This window comes from Pinus tabuliformis, chromosome 3_1 (assembly GCF_031772625.1).
Source record: "Pinus tabuliformis cultivar Carrire ecotype Pingquan chromosome 3_1, CPIR1, whole genome shotgun sequence".
NCBI lineage: Eukaryota > Viridiplantae > Streptophyta > Pinopsida > Pinales > Pinaceae > Pinus > Pinus tabuliformis.
In genome coordinates this window covers 202,489,081-202,506,766 of record NC_142301.1, presented here as the reverse complement: position 1 = coordinate 202,506,766, position 17,686 = coordinate 202,489,081, and the positions used below count along the sequence as shown (strand labels likewise).

Sequence of the window (17,686 nt, the reverse complement as noted above, 5' to 3'; positions counted from 1 at the left end):
AACTTAACAAGACTATGATGACAGAGATATGCTTCAATGCTTCGTGGATTCCTTTGGGCCATGGAACACATTTTTCTAAGGCTTTGGAATAGAAAGTAGGGAAGATTTATATCATGTTCTCCTTGAAATTGCAACATAATTTTACCATGATAAACATATAATACCCCAAATGTCCCTTCACACGTGAAAATTTTTTGGACTAACAACAGTAAAATTTTCCATTCTTCCTTAACATGAGAGACAGGAATTCCTTTTGTGAAGACACTTGTATCCATACCTGGGTTTTTAAAAATCTGCTTCCATTGTTGACCTTGAACTGACCGGTTCTTAAACCACCTTTCACCGGTTTGTGGGAGAGATGTAGCTTGTGCTATGCTGCCCTCTGAGACTGTAAAAGTTAAATCACCCACCTCCACTTGACTGTCTTTATCTCTGAATGATCTTGCAAAGGCCTTAGTAACTTCCTTGTGATAGCCTTTAAATTTCTTGATGCACTGTAGCCAGTTGGCTCTCTGCAATGCCTCCTCAACTTGAGGGTATGCTTCCAGGAATTTTGAACCTTCTGGTTCAGCCCTTAAAAGTTTCCCCATTGACTCCATGTCTCCTGTTCTAAAACATGACTTCAATGGTGGCTTTACACAGTAATTTCTCGGCTCTGTTCCAGAATTTTGTGGAGAGGAGGTTGTATGGCTGCAACAATAGCCTTAGACATGGTGAATTCACGGCTTGAACACAGTGAAATGGTGGATTGCAGCTTTAACACAGTGGAATGGTGGCTTGACAGTCGTAATACAACCGTAACATACGTTCACTGGTTATGTGTATTCACTGTTTCTCAGAGAGGAAAAAAAAACAGAGTATGGTTTATGGAGACAGCGTAGTGAGTGGAACGAAATGAGAGAATGGAACAGCGTGAAGTGAAGTGTTATGAGCGTAGGAGGGTTTCAAAATAATGAATAGGAACGGCTAGATCCTTAGATTTCGGCAGTAGATTTACACATGGCTGCGGAATGAGGACTTAGAGAGTCGTAGTACATTAGGTTACGTCATTAGGGTACGAAAGCCTTAATGACAGAAGCAGCCGTAAATGATTTCCAAAATCGTGATAATCAAAGACTGATGGCTTGAGAGATATGCATGGTATATGGTCGCATGGTAGGGAAAATGGGTAATCATTACAATTAGTGGTAAAAAGACATGACCCAGCAAACTTTGCGTAATGAAAATAACTGCAAGTTTAAGATTAAAACATACCTCAGATCCATGTTTGGTTTGCCTTTCAATGATTTGCCATTAACCCTTTGTTAACTCATTGCTTTTACATGATTCTTTCCTCCTTGTTATTGGTGATTTCTGAACTGTGAAAAATTTCTCAAACAGACTGTGTTTCTTTGTGCAGGTGCAGAGGGGCTGCAGAAAGGCTAAACGGCTGAAGAATTGCCAAATAGCTGCGGGAACTGCAATAGTGTCCTCCAGCTGCACAAAATGACCTTAGTTGTCTGAAAAAAAACTTTTATTAATGAAATAAAATGGAATGAATGGATGAATGAGTGGAAAAACAGTGAGGTGAAGTGAAAATGGTTAGATGGAATGAGATGGTGAGATGGAATGGATGAAATGGCGAAGTGAGATGAAAAAGAGAGAGAGTTTTTTTTTTTGGAAAACATGAGGTGTCAGGTGACCCTGATTTTCACCTCAGGTTTTCTGCATGAGACTGCCAATCAGAGATTGGTTTTCAGGCTCATACATTTATTATTATTATTATTATTTTTTCTTTTTTATTTTTTTTTTTTTTTTTTTTATTCATTGAACTGAAATTGAAAGAAACAGAGATTAGGCTAATGGAGGAGAAGAATTCTTCTCCACCAGCCTTATTTTAGAATCGCCTTGGAACAACTTAACAAACTCCTCTTTTGAGAGTGGCTTGTGGTAAACTTTCAACTGGTGGCCATTCACAATAAAGGGAGTTTGAAGTTCATCAATAGTCTCCAGTCTAACTGCTCCATTATTAAAGACTTCATCAATCTCATATGGCCCAAGCCAATGAGTTTGAAATTTTCCCTTGAAGTCCTTAAATTTGGAATCAAACAAGAGTGCCCAATCACCCTTTTGAAACTTCTTTTCTTTGATATGTCGATCATGCCATTTGATTCTTTGGTGCTGAACTAGATCGGTCCTTAGAATTGCATCTTGTCTCATTTCATCTAGTTCATTTAACTGGTCCATTCTGTGCTTCTGATAAGCTCATCCTCAATTGAACTGTTGTCTTGAAGGTCTTGATTTGGAACTCAATGGGGAACAGGACTTCCTTCCCATAAACAAGTTCATAGGGAGAATGTCCTGTGGTGTTCCTCCACGTAGTTCTATAGGCCCATAAGGCTTCAGGAAGCCTTTCTGCCCAATCTCTTCTATGAAGATGAACAATCTTTGTGATGATGCTTTCAAGAACTTTATTTGTAGATTCTACTTGACCATTCGCTTGCGGATGGTATGGAGTAGATGTTCTATGCTTGATCTTGTACTCCTCCATCAGCTTCTCCATCATCCTTGATGTAAATTGGCTCCCTTGATTTGTTACAATTTCTCTTGGGACACCAAAACGAGTGAAAATATCCTCAAAAAGAAATTGAACAACTGAATTTTTAGTAGCTGAAGTTAATGCTTTAGCTTCTACCCACTTAGTAACATAATCAGTACAAACCAATATATATCTCTTTTGCTTGGATGGCGGATTAATTGGTCCAACAAAATCTAGAGCCCATTTCTCGAAGGGTTCGATGCATACCTGTGGCTGTAGTGGCATTTCATTTGAAAGAGTTGGTCTTCCAACTCTCTGACAACTGTCACACCTTCTAACATATTGCTTTGCATCCTTAAAGAGAGAAGGCCAATAATATCCTAAAGAAAGGATTTTATAGGCTGTCCTCTTATCAGCAAAGTGTCCGCCACAAGGTTCGTCATGACATGCCTTAAGGATGTCAGGCATTTCATCCTCCCGTACACATCTTCTGATCATAAAATCTGGCCCTGTCTTGAACAATTCATTAGAAATCCAAGAATAATGTGAACTCTCCTGAATGATTTTGCTTTTCTCATTAGGAAATAAATGTAAAGGTAACTTTCCAGTAACTAAATAATTAGCAATATCAGCATACCAAGGAGTTTTGGTAGTTACTGCAAACAAATACTCATCTGGAAATTTATCCTCTACAGGAGAATCCTCATTAGTGTTTTGAATTCTAGACAAGAAATCAGCTACTGTGTTCTGTTTACCTGGTCGATCTAACACAGTTATGTTGAATTCTTGTAAAAGCAAAAGCCATCTTGTAACTCTACCATTAGTGACTGGTTTATTCATGAGGTATCTAATGGCAGAGTGATCAGTATGGAAAAAGGTTTCATAGCCGGTTATATAATGTCTAAACTTGTTTATAGCATGAACAACGGCTAGAAATTCCTTTTCAGTAACAGTGTAATTTAACTCAGTAGGAGTCAAATTCTTACTTGTGTAATAAATGGCATAAGGGATCAAATCCTTTTGTCCCAAAACAACTCCTAAAGCTGTATCTGAAGCATCAGTAGAAATGTGGAAAGGGAGTTTCCAATTTGGACCCCTTAGAATGGGTGCTTCAGATATTCTAGTCTTTAAAGCTTCAAAGGCAGATTGACATTCAGGATCCCACTTAAATTCACAATCCTTAGTAAGTAGTTTGAAAAGAGGGGATGCTATCTTAGTGAAGTTTTCAATAAATCTTCTGTAATAACCAGTAAACCCAAGAAAACTTCTAACATCTCTTTGGCAATTTGGAATGGGTAACTTAGAGATGACTTCGACTTTAGATCTATCAACTTTGATTCCATCTCCTGAAATATGATGTCCTAAAACAATCCCTTCAGTAAACATCATAAAACACTTTTCATGACTTAAAGAAAGATTTGTTTCCTTACATCTTACCAGTACTTTTTCTAAATTTTCCAAAGCTTCTTCAAATGTATTACCATAAACTGTGAAATCGTCCATGTATACCTCTACACAATCATGAATCAGATCTGAGAAGATTCCTAGTACAGCCCTTTGAAATGTAGCGGGTGCATTGCATAATCCAAAAGGGAGTACTCGGTAGGCGAAAGTTCCCCAAGGACAAGTAAAGGTGGTTTTGTCTTGATCTTCAGGTGCTACCTGAATCTGATTGTAACCACTAAAACCATCCAAGAATGAGAAATACTTTTTACCTGCTAAAGTGTCTAGTACTTGATCAATAAAAGGTAGAGGGAAATGATCCTTTAAGGTTGCCTTGTTCAATTCTCGATAGTCAATTCAAACTCTCCATTTACCATTCTTTTTGGGCACTATAACCAAGGGAGAAACCCATTGGCTATCTGAAATGGGGTAAATGAAGTTTACCTTGAGCAATTTCTGAAGTTCTTCTTTCACAATTTCCCTAAGATTTGGATTCATCCGTCTTTTTGGCTGCCTAATAGGTCTGCTGTTTTCTTCAATATAAATGTGATGAATACAAGTCTTAGGGTCGATTCCTTTCATGTCAGTGTATTCCCATGCAAAGGCAGTGGAATGTTTTTGCAACAGTTTAGTTAATTCTTCTTGTTGTGGTCTTTCCAAGTTCTTGTTAATGTTCAATGTTTTTCCTGGAAAGATTTCAACTGTAGAACTACCAAACTCTTCCATTGAGAAGAGAGACATCTGTCTAGAGGAGAGATATTCAATGTCTGCATCTAACTGAAACTGTGTAGAGTCATATTCTAAAGGTGTTTCAAAATTCTCTAATGTATTTAGAATTTGACTATCCTCACTAATCTCAGAGATGGTTAGAACAGGTTGAAGAGTATCCTCATCATTGATCCACTCATCTTCTCCTAATTTTGTTATTGCCTTTGCGGGAGGATACAAGTTGAATTTCTTGGTAGAATTACCATCTGATATATACATGTCTCCAGACCTACAACTTATGAAAGCATCAGCTGTGGCCAGCCAAGGTCTTCCTAAAATAAGAGGATGTCCTCCTAGATTGTTCTTGGGAGTTAAAATCATAAAATCAACTGGATACTCCCAAGATTCTAGTGAGACTGGAATATCTTCCAATACACCATCAGGTTTGATGATTGATCTATCTGCAAGTTGCAGCAAAGTAGGTGTAAAGAGAAGGTTAGGAAGCTTTAACTGATCCATGGTCTGTCTACTCATGATGTTGATAGCGGCTCCTAAGTCAATCAAAGTATTTGGGATTTCAACCCCATTAATATGAGTTTTAACAATAGGGCTACCGGGATCCACATACTTTTGCATGGTAATCTTACCCATCATAATGTCTGCAATTTTTCCAACTAGATGTATCCTTTTGGTATCTCTGGTTTTCTTTCCTGTTTTTTTCAAACTCAACTCCTTTATTGTCTTTGCTAGGATGGGAATTTCCTTAATGGCTGTTAACAAGGGAATCTTGATACAAACATTTTTCAATTCATCTAGAAAGTCATAGTCAGGCAACCAAATTTGTTTTTCCACCCCCTTGTCGATTTGTAACCTTTCAGGGAAAGGAGGTGTAGTTGAAGATGTAGGTTGCTCAACTATGGGAGTTGATTCTTTTTCTTTTTCTTGAATGCTTGGGTTTTGAAGGGATGCTTCAGAACCCTTATTGACTTTGAGAGATTCTTCCTCAGAAATGCTGGGTTGTCGAGCACTTGTAGAAGGTTGGTCTAGGATTCTACCTGATCTGAGTTGTACCTCATTGAGAGGAACAACCATATAGGTAGGGAATGGTTGACCTTCCATGAGTGGTGGACCTTCCATCACATAGGCATTTTGAGGATTCCTATTATTGGGGTTTGGTTGAGGCTGAGAAGGAAGTTGATTTGGCCTCTGTTGAGATTGTAGCAAGAGTTGAGAATTTTGATTTTGTGGAGGAGGTTGTTGTTGTTGTTGAGGGAATGGCAATGACAATTGTTGACCTTGATTTGGAAGTTGGGGAGCTTGCTGATTCTGAAAGGATTGAGGATATTGATAGAATTGGGCAAATCTCCCATAAGGATTTTTCATTTGCATGCTTTGCAACCATGCTTGGAAAGGATTTTTTGGTTGTGACCAAGGTTGTTGCCAAGGATTCCAATTTGGTGGGGGCTGGAAATTCATAGAGTTGTTAAACCCTTGATTTTGCTGCCCCTGCCAAGGTCTTCTTGCAACAAGACAAAGAGATTCAAGTGCGCTTGGATCTTCTTGAAAGACTGCTTTGAGCCCAGGGATTGAAGGACAATCCTTGGTCTCATGAGTTTCTGAGCAAATTACACAGGTTTCCACAACTTGTGCTTCCAAGGGACATTCCCTTAAGGCATGCTTCTTTCTACACTTCGGGCAAAAGATAGTCATAGCCTCGGCTTCTGCTTTTTGTTTATTTTGAATCTTAAGGGTATCAATTTGTTCACTAAGACTCCCTAAGATGTCAATTTTAAATTCATCTAGAATATTACCGATTTCAGCCCTACTCACTGATCCTGTTGCAGATTTATTTGCCCTAAGGAGAGAAGGATCTCTAGGCCCTTTTTGAGTTTTTGATTTGCCCCTTGAGAGATGGATACAAAGTTCTGCTATATCATTGAGAGAAAGTTGAGAAATATCCCCTTTCCCCATCATGTTTAAGATATCTATCCATTCATCCCTAATGGCTTTTAATAAGAGGGCTTTTAAGGTCTCTTCATCCAAGGTACTCATTTTTGCTCTTTTTAAGTTATATTGAAATCTCTCAAGTAAATCTTCTAAGCTCTCATCTTCTTTTTGCATCATTTTAAAAACCTCATCCTTGTGATTAGTAGGCATACAATAATCCAAATACCTATCCAAAAAGGTTTGTTTCATTTCATCCCAAGTCCTAATGGATTGAGTAAGTAACCCCATGAACCATTTCAAAGCTTGATCTTTTAATGTTGATGGGAACAGTTTGAGTTTTTGAGTATCATCCAGATAGTCATAGGTTCGACACACAACTTCAAATTCAAACAAGAATGTTTCAGGGTCTTCAGTTCTTAACCCATGAAAATTTGGGAGGACGGATGGTGATATGTTTTTCATGGTGGCTCGGGAATCCTCATTAACAATGGGAAACCCAAATGAGTTATCCCCATCTCTATTTCCTCCAATGGGACCTCTACCTCCTCCATTATTATTGTTATTTCCTCCTCCTCCTCTACCTCTACCTCTACCACCTCCTTCTTCCTTTGCCATGATGATTCTCCTAGGGATTTCAAAATCTTCTGGTTCTTCTACAAAGGGTGAATGAGAAGAGATTTCTCCTTCTTCCTCAGGTGAGTCTATTTCCTCAATTACAATTGGTTTTCTTGTAGGAGAAAGAGAAGAGTCTCTTCCTGGTTCAAACTCAATAGAAGGTGTAGGAGAGTCAACTCTTGGCTCTTGAATTTCAGGAATTCTAGGACTAGGAGTTTCGGTTGGAGATAAGGGAGGTGTCTCTTGTCTATCTCTTGAAGCAGATGGACTTGTAAAAATTGAACTTCGAGCTCTAGCTAAAAACCTTCCCCTAGAATCTCTAGCTCTATGCATGTCATTTTTTATTTTATCTTCAAGTCAAGTTAAATAGTTCTTTTTCTGATCTTCCAGGTCACTCTAGGTGCAAGAAGAGAGCATACTCAAGAAACTATTAAATCAATAACTTTCTCCTTTCTGATCCTCCAGATCACTTCAAAGTGAAAGAGGAGAGCATACTTAGATAGGCTATTAACTTCTTTTCTTGAAATTTTATGTTTTTTTTTTCTAAGAATATGGCTACTTAATTTCACTTCCCCGGCAACGACGCCAAAATGTTTAGTCAATTTAGTGTATCTAAATTGCTAGTATTAATTGTCAGCCCGGGGCTCGTAAGCTGATGAAGTGAAGGTGTACTATATGTACTTAAGCAACCTCTTAGAGTGTTTTTTTATCGTTGGGGGTGTTGTTGTGGTTAACTTATCTTCCTAAAATGGAATGGTGATTTATAAACAGATGAGTGATAGTGTGTGATTAGTGATTGCTAACTACTTGCTTGAAAGTAAATGCTTGAAAGAAACAAGTAACTTGAAAATAACTTAAAAGCAAATAACCACTTCCAATGGCACTAGACACCATTCATGCTGCTGCAAGTAAAAGGAAAGAAAGTCACTTTTAAAACCAAAGATAATGATGATCTCTCCCTAACTCCCTACTTCAAACACATAGTGTTGTGTAAAGTATGATTAAGAAGTAGCTCAAGTTGAATTAGAAAAGTGATAAAAAAAATAAGAAAGATATACTTTAAAGACTAGTGATAACGTTTGCTCTTTCTAACTCTCTACTTCTGCCATATGTACTATGCAAAGTATGATTAGAAAGTAGTGAAAAATTAGTCTAGAAAGCACTCAAAGCCAACTGCAAATTAGTGGTATTCTGATCCTTAAAAGATAGCAATTTATGATAAAAGATCATTCATGTGTTAGCAGAACTTTGAGAAATAAGACTAAAAATCAGCTATAAGAACAAAGGCAGCAACTTGAACCTGTCAACTTCAAATACCATTAGTTTGTAAAGCAAATACAAACATAAAAACAAATCCCAGGCTAAAAATCTGCAAGGAAACAATACTGATCAGCTTGAAGGAAAAGAAATCAAATAAATCAAACTATACATGTTTAAAGAAATGCTGATTGAGAAAATAAAGAAATGCTGCACATAAAATACTTTACAGAGCCTAACATGAATAGGGGCCCTCTACTCATTCAGCCACAAGAAGACTTAAGGAACTGAAAGATTCAAAACAGCACTATTCTTATTGCTCCATTTGCAGAAATATACAAAACAGAGTGCTAGAATAGCACTATAAAAACAGAGTTTGCAAAAGCTCTTAAAATTAAAACAAGTTCAGAAAGTACAGCCACTAAAAAGTAAATTAAGCGTACGCAGACGCAGGTATATATAAGCATCTGAAGGATGGTCTACACGTACAACAAATAACTAAAAAACAACTAACTGTAATGCGTATTCAAGGTTCATTGACACATCATAAGGCTGCGTGGATGATCTAGAGGCTCTATCGCCATGGGCAATGAATCCCATGTTGGATCATGTCCCCTACCACCTGCAAAACGCGGACAAGTCACCGCTTGAGCTGACGTGACATAACAGCTTACAATCACCGTTGAGCTGCCTTTATTTGACCATAACTTGACCAGTTTTGACCAGCGGTACAGACGACATGGATGGTTGAACAAATGGAACAGGAACCTCGAGCACGTTGATACCTAAGTGCCCATGTGGCTCATTTAGCTAACTGACATGTGGAACCTTCGGTTTAACAAAAAGGCTGCAGGATCATCAGATGGCTGCAGGATCGCTGAATGGCTGCGGGATTGCCAGACAGCTACGGGATTCCTGCAAGTAAGTCAAAATCTAAACAAACAGTCATCCATTAGCAAAACTTACTTGATCATGCTTAATGACACCTAATGTAATGATCTGGGTGGTTTTACAGTGAAAATGAGGCAAAAGTGAAGAAAATATGAGGAAAAACTGAGGAAAATGGTAGACAAGTAGATGTAGAGTAGAGGCTCTACATACCCCCACTACGAGGGTATTGCATGTCCTCATGCAATGAAAAAACAGCTCAATCCATCTGCTGGGATGCCTCTGCTAAGACATCCAATCTCCTCTTCTTCCTCTGTGTGGAAACATTAACTTTTGGTCTCTTGAACATGCATCTGAATTTCAAATTGATTAAGGCTCTGTTTAGCCTTCTACATTTCTTCTTGAGTCTGCTGTTTTTCTTTTGCCACATGCCCATGTGAAGCATGGTGTTATCTTGGATTGCTTTGGCAATATCAGCTTGCTGCTTCATTTCTTCATTTTTCTGTTTAATGTGGCGGTTTAGCACCTCAAGTTCATAGATCTCTTGTTTGAGTATGTCTATTTGCTGCTCATGAGGTATGATATTACTTGGGCCAGCAGTGTTCTGCTCCAATGTTTCAAAATAGTTGTACACCTCTTGCTGAACTGGGTCAACAATTGGTGACTTCCTTGGACTGTGTTCATGCTCAATTTCAGTTTCAAACTCCAGCTGAAATGGACTGTCCTCCCTTGGAGGAGTAGCTGCATCACGTTGTGGACTATCCTCAAGGTCTGATTTTATAGCACCCTTCTCAGGTGTGCTTAGATCAATGAAAAGTGTCCTTGTGGCTTTCCCTTTATTCTGCAATCTGCTGCTCCTTCTTACATTGGTAACACTCTGTGTTTCTTTTTGTGCCTTTTTCCTTGGTTTCTGCACTTTTATTTCCTTAGAAAGGGCAGTTTTTGCATGGAGTTTGGCCAGCCTTTGTGCCAAGGGTTGACTATCTTCCTCACTAGAAGTCTCTGGAGTTTGATAAATTTCTTGAACTATGGATTTTCCCTTGTCTTGCTTTTGTTTCTTCTTATTTTCTTTTATCTTCTGGGCAACTTCTCGGGCAAGTTCTGAGAGGGTTTGTGTGGTAATCTCTTGAGCTATTGGATCACTGTCCACAGTAAGTTCAGGCTCCATCTCATGTTCAGACTGATGTATTTCAGTTTCCTCTTCAATCTGCCCTTGGACTTTTCCCTCTAAGATATCAGTTTCAGGGGTATCAGTATCCTCTTTTCTTTTTCTCCTACTTTTCCTAGGTACAGAAGTTTCTCCAGGTTCTTCAAAATGATTTCTTATAAGAAATTTATCCCATGTGTGTCGTTTTGTTTTTAATTGTTCCTCCACTAACAACTTAACAAGTCTATGATGACAGAGATATGCTTCAATGCTTCGTGGATTCCTTTGGGCCATGGAACACATTTTTCTAAGGCTTTGGAATAGAAAGTAGGGAAGATTTATATCATGTTCTCCTTGAAATTGCAACATAATTTTACCATGATAAACGTATAATACCCCAAATCTCCCTTCACACGTGAAAAATTTTTGCACTAACAACAGTAAAATTTTCCATTCTTCCTTAACATGAGAGACAGGAATTCCTTTTGTGAAGACACTTGTATCCATACCTGGGTTTTTAAAAATCTCCTTCCATTGTTGACCTTGAACTGACCGGTTCTTAAACCACCTTTCACCGGTTTGTGGGAGAGATGTAGCTTGTGCTATGCTACCCTCTGAGACTGTAAACGTTAAATCACCCACCTCCACTTGACTGTCTTTATCTCAGAATGATCTTGCAAAGGCCTTAGTAACTTCCTTGTGATAGCCTTTAAATTTCTTGATGCACTGTAGCCAGTTGGCTCTCTGCAATGCCTCCTCAACTTGAGGGTATGCTTCCAGGAATTTTGAACCTTCTGGTTCAGCCCTTAAAAGTTTCCCCATTGACTCCACGTCTCCTGTTCTAAAACACGACTTCAATGGTGGCTTTACACAGTAATTTCTCGGCTCTGTTCCAGAATTTTGTGGAGAGGAGGTTGTATGGCTGCAACAATAGCCTTAGACACGGTGAATTCACGGCTTGAACATAGTGAAATGGTGGATTGCATCTTTAACACAGTGGAACGGTGGCTTGATAGTCGTAATACAACCGTAACATACGTTCACTGGTTATGTGTATTCACTGTTTCTCAGAGAGGACAAAAAAAACAGAGTATGGTTTATGGAGACAGCGTAGTGAGTGGAACGAAATGAGAGAATGGAACAGCGTGAAGTGAAGTGTTATGAGCATAGGAGGGTTTCAAAATAATGAATAGGAACGGCTAGATCCTTAGATTTCGGCGGTAGATTTACACATGGCTGCGGAATGAGGACTTAGAGAGTCGTAGTACATTAGGTTACGTCATTAGGGTACGAAAGCCTTAATGATAGAAGCAGCCGTAAATGATTTCGAAAATGGTGATAATCCAAGACTGATGGCTTGAGAGATATGCATGGTATATGGTCGCATGGTAGGGAAAATGGGTAATCATTACAATTAGTGGTAAAAAGACATGACCCAGAAAACTTTGCGTAATGAAAATAACTGCAAGTTTAAGATTAAAACATACCTCAGATCCATGTTTGGTTTGCCTTTCAATGATTTGCCATTAACCCTTTGTTAACTCATTGCTTTTACATGATTCTTTCCTCCTTGTTATTGTTGATTTCTGAACTGTGAAAAATTTCTCAAACAGACTGTGTTTCTTTGTGCAGGTGCAGAGGGGCTGCAGAAAGGCTAAACAGCTGCAGAATTGCCAAATAGCTGCGGGAAGTGCAATAGTGTCCTCCAACTGCACAAAATGACCTTAGTTGTCTGAAAAAAAACTTTTATTAATGAAATAAAATGGAATGAATGGATGAATGAGTGGAAAAACAGTGAGGTGAAGTGAAAATGGTTAGATGGAATGAGATGGTGAGATGGAATGGATGAAATGGCGAAGTGAGATGAAAAAGAGAGAGAGATTTTTTTTTTGGAAAACATGAGGTGTCAGGTGACCCTGATTTTCACCTCAGGTTTTCTGCATGAGACTGCCAATCAGAGATTGGTTTTCAGGCTCATACATTTATTATTATTATTATTATTTTTCTTTTTTTTTTTTTATTCATTGAACTGAAATTGAAAGAAACAGAGATTAGGCTAATGGAGGAGAAGAATTCTTCTCCACCAGCCTTATTTCAGAATCGCCTTGGAACAACTTAACAAACTCCTCTTTTGAGAGTGGCTTGTGGTAAACTTTCAACTGGTGGCCATTCACAATAAAGGGAGTTTGAAGTTCATCAATAGTCTTCAGTCTAACTGCTCCATTATTAAAGACTTCATCAATCTCATATGGCCCAAGCCAATGAGTTTGAAATTTTCCCTTGAAGTCCTTAAATTTGGAATCAAACAAGAGTGCCCAATCACCCTTTTGAAACTTCTTTTCTTTGATATGTCGATCATGCCATTTGATTCTTTGGTGCTGAACTAGATCGGTCCTTAGAATTGCATCTTGTCTCATTTCATCTAGTTCATTTAACTGGTCCATTCTGTGCTTCTGGGCTTCTGATAAGCTCATCCCCAATTGAACTGCTGTCTTGAAGGTCTTGATTTGGAACTCAATGGGGAACAGGACTTCCTTCCCATAAACAAGTTCATAGGGAGAATGTCCTGTGGTGTTCCTCCACGTAGTTCTATAGGCCCATAAGGCTTCAGGAAGCCTTTCTGCCCAATCTCTTCTATGAAGATGAACAGTCTTTGTGATGATGCTTTCAAGAACTTTATTTGTAGATTCTACTTGACCATTCGCTTGCGGATGGTATGGAGTAGATGTTCTATGCTTGATCTTGTACTCCTCCATCAGCTTCTCCATCATCCTTGATGTAAATTGGCTCCCTTGATCTGTTACAATTTCTCTTGGGACACCAAAACGAGTGAAAATATCCTCAAAAAGAAATTGAACAACTGAATTTTTAGTAGCAGAAGTTAATGCTTTAGCTTCTACCCACTTAGTAACATAATCAGTACAAACCAATATATATCTCTTTTGCTTGGATGGCGGATTAATTGGTCCAACAAAATCTAGAGCCCATTTCTTGAAGGGTTCGATGCATACCTGTGGCTGTAGTGGCATTTCATTTGAAAGAGTTGGTCTTCCAACTCTCTGACAACTGTCACACCTTCTAACATATTGCTTTGCATCCTTAAAGATAGAAGGCCAATAATATCCTAAAGAAAGGATTTTATAGGCTGTCATCCTATCAGCAAAGTGTCCGCCACAAGGTTCGTCATGACATGCCTTAAGGATGTCAGGCATTTCATCCTCCCGTACACATCTTCTGATCATAAAATCTGGCCCTGTCTTGAACAATTCATTAGAAATCCAAGAATAATGTGAACTCTCCTGAATGATTTTCCTTTTCTCATTAGGAAATAAATGTAAAGGTAACTTTCCAGTAACTAAATAATTAGCAATATCAGCATACCAAGGAGTTTTGGTAGTTACTGCAAACAAATACTCATCTGGAAATTTATCCTCTACAGGAGAATCCTCATTAGTGTTTTGAATTCTAGACAAGAAATCTGCTACTGTGTTCTGTTTACCTGGTTGATCTAACACAGTTATGTTGAATTCTTGTAAAAGCAAAAGCCATCTTGTAACTCTACCATTAGTGACTGGTTTATTCATGAGGTATCTAATGGCAGAGTGATCAGTATGGACGAAGGTTTCATAGCCGGTTATATAATGTCTAAACTTGTTTATAGCATGAACAACGGCTAGAAATTCCTTTTCAGTAACAGTGTAATTTAACTCAGTAGGAGTCAAATTCTTACTTGTGTAATAAATGGCATAAGGGATCAAATCCTTTTGTCCCAAAACAGCTCCTAAAGCTGTATCTGAAGCATCAGTAGAAATGTGGAAAGGGAGTTTCCAATTTGGACCCCTTAGAATGGGTGCTTCAGATATTCTAGTCTTTAAAGCTTGAAAGGCAGATTGACATTCAGGATCCCACTTAAATTCACAATCCTTAGTAAGTAGTTTGAAAAGAGGGGATGCTATCTTAGTGAAGTTTTCAATAAATCTTCTGTAATAACCAGTAAACCCAAGAAAACTTCTAACATCTCTTTGGCAATTTGGAATGGGTAACTTAGAGATGACTTCGACTTTAGATCTATCAACTTTGATTCCATCTCCTGAAATATGATGTCCTAAAACAATCCCTTCAGTAAACATCATAAAACACTTTTCATGACTTAAAGAAAGATTTGTTTCCTTACATCTTACCAGTACTTTTTCTAAATTTGCCAAAGCTTCTTCAAATGTATTACCATAAACTGTGAAATCGTCCATGTATACCTCTACACAATCATGAATCAGATTTGAGAAGATTCCTAGTACAACCCTTTGAAATGTAGCGGGTGCATTGCATAATCCAAAAGGGAGTACTCGGTAGGCGAAAGTTCCCCAAGGACAAGTAAAGGTGGTTTTGTCTTGATCTTCAGGTGCTACCTGAATCTGATTGTAACCACTAAAACCATCCAAGAATGAGAAATACTTTTTACCTGCTAAAGTGTCTAGTACCTGATCAATAAGAGGTAGAGGGAAATGATCCTTTAAGGTTGCCTTGTTCAATTCTCGATAGTCAATGCAAACTCTCCATTTACCATTCTTTTTGGGCACTATAACCAAGGGAGAAACCCATTGGCTATCTGAAATGGGGTAAATGAAGTTTACCTTGACCAATTTCTGAAGTTCTTCTTTCACAATTTCCCTAAGATTTGGATTCATCCGTCTTTGTGGCTGCCTAATAGGTCTGCTGTTTTCTTCAATATAAATGTGATGAATACAAGTCTTAGGGTCGATTCCTTTCATGTCAGTGTATTCCCATGCAAAGGCAGTGGAATGTTTTTGCAACAGTTTAGTTAATTCTTCTTGTTGTGGTCTTTCCAAGTTCTTGTTAATGTTCAATGTTTTTCCTGGAAAGATTTCAACTGTAGAACTACCAAACTCTTCCATTGAGAAGAGAGACATCTGTCTAGAGGAGAGATATTCAATGTCTGCATCTAACTGAAACTGTGTAGAGTCATATTCTAAAGGTGTTTCAAAATTCTCTAATGTATTTAAAATTTGACTATCCTCACTAATCTCAGAGATGGTTAGAACAGGTTGAAGAGTATCCTCATCATTGATCCACTCATCTTCTCCTAATTTTGTTATTGCCTTTGCTGGAGGATACAAGTTGAATTTCTTGGTAGAATTACCATCTGATATATACATGTCTCCAGACCTACAACTTATGAAAGCATCAGCTGTGGCCAGCCAAGGTCTTCCTAAAATAAGAGGATGTCCTCCTAGATTGTTCTTGGGAGTTAAAATCATAAAATCAACTGGATACTCCCAAGAGTCTAGTGAGACTGGAATATCTTCCAATACACCATCAGGTTTGATGATTGATCTATCTGCAAGTTGCAGCAAAGTAGGTGTAAAGAGAAGTTTAGGAAGCTTTAACTGATCCATGGTCTATCTACTCATGATGTTGATAGCGGCTCCTAAGTCAATCAAAGTATTTGGGATTTCAACCCCATTAATATGAGTTTTAACAATAGGGCTACCGGGATCCACATACTTTTGCATGGTAATCTTACCCATCATAATGTCTGCAATTTTTCCAACTAGATGTATCCTTTTGGTATCTCTGGTTTTCTTTCCTGTTTTTTTCAAACTCAACTCCTTTATTGTCTTTGCTAGGATGGGAATTTCCTTAATGGCTGTTAACAAGGGAATCTTGATACAGACATTTTTCAATTCATCTAGAAAGTCATAGTCAGGCAACCAAATTTGTTTTTCCACCCCCTTGTCGATTTGTAACCTTTCAGGGAAAGGAGGTGTAGTTGAAGATGTAGGTTGCTCAACTATGGGAGTTGATTCTTTTTCTTTTTCTTGAATGCTTGGGTTTTGAAGGGATGCTTCAGAACCCTTATTGACTTTGAGAGATTCTTCCTCGGAAATGATGGGTTGTCGAGCACTTGTAGAAGGTCGGTCTAGGATTCTACCTGATCTGAGTTGTACCTCATTGAGAGGAACAACCATCTAGGTAGGGAATGGTTGACCTTCCATGAGTGGTTGACCTTCCATCACATAAGCATTTTGAGGATTCCTATTATTGGGGTTTGGTTGAGGCTGAGAAGGAAGTTGATTTGGCCTCTGTTGAGATTGTAGCAAGAGTTGAGAATTTTGATTTTGTGGAGGAGGTTGTTGTTGTTGTTGAGGGAATGGCAATGACAATTGTTGACCTTGATTTGGAAGTTGGGGAGCTTGCTGATTCTGAAAGGATTGAGGATATTGATAGAATTGGGAAAATCTCCCATAAGGATTTTGCATTTGCATGCTTTGCAACCATGCTTGGAAAGGATTTTGTGGTTGTGACCAAGGTTGTTGCCAAGGATTCCAATTTGGTGGGGGCTGGAAATTCATAGAGTTGTTAAACCCTTGATTTTGCTGCCCCTGCCAAGGTCTTCTTGCAACAAGACAAAGAGATTCAAGCGTGCTTGGATCTTCTTGAAAGACTGCTTTTCATTCACACAAACCAACACGGTCACAAACACGACAAGCTTTTCATTCACACAAACCAACACGGTCACAAATGGAATAAGATCAAAAGGAATAGGTGGTGTCCTTTCCCACGTCTTCTCCACAGGGTCGTATACTGTTATTCCATAAACAGTGGGAGTGAGATTTGATTGAATAAGACATATCAAATGTTGGCTCGTGCCATAGGTCTTTCTGTCCTCATAGAACCGGGGACTACACATCATTTCCTTCCAGCTTCTACACACATCCTTCAACTCATCGTGTGATATGTAAGGAGCGCGCAACAACACTTGCTGTTGGATATCAGTAGGAACATTCAGAAAATCTTCCATTATTTCCAATGATGAGAGATTCGGTAAATGAATGTTGCTTAGAAATTGAGTGTTACCTCAGAAAACCCCTTTTGTCTCTTGGATGCGTATATTGAGATTTTATTCTTTCTACTAACATGCTTTTGTCTCTTGGCTGCCTATATTGAGATATAATTCTTTCTATTAATACCTTGAGCAGTTGACCTGAGGTGAACTATTGGCCGACTTTAATGGATGACTACCATTTTCGTTGTTCCCTAAAGCTCAGAAATGTCGATCCATATTAATTTGCTTATAATTAATAATTTAAATAGTCATAGTCATATTTATATTTATATTTATGAGTATTTATTATGAATATTAA

General features: G+C 38.3%; 1 protein-coding gene across 1 annotated transcript in view; it reads right to left on the bottom strand.

Annotated features, from left to right (window-relative positions):
* LOC149186501 (F-box/kelch-repeat protein At1g80440-like) overlaps positions 1–17,343 on the bottom strand; it is a 72,150-nt gene extending 54,807 nt beyond the window's left edge. The window contains exon 1 of the mRNA XM_089409372.1: positions 17,008–17,343. Coding sequence (XP_089265498.1) covers positions 17,008–17,343 — 336 coding nt within the window. The remainder of the gene's footprint in view (positions 1–17,007) is intronic.
* Between the last annotated feature and the right edge of the window lie 343 nt (positions 17,344–17,686).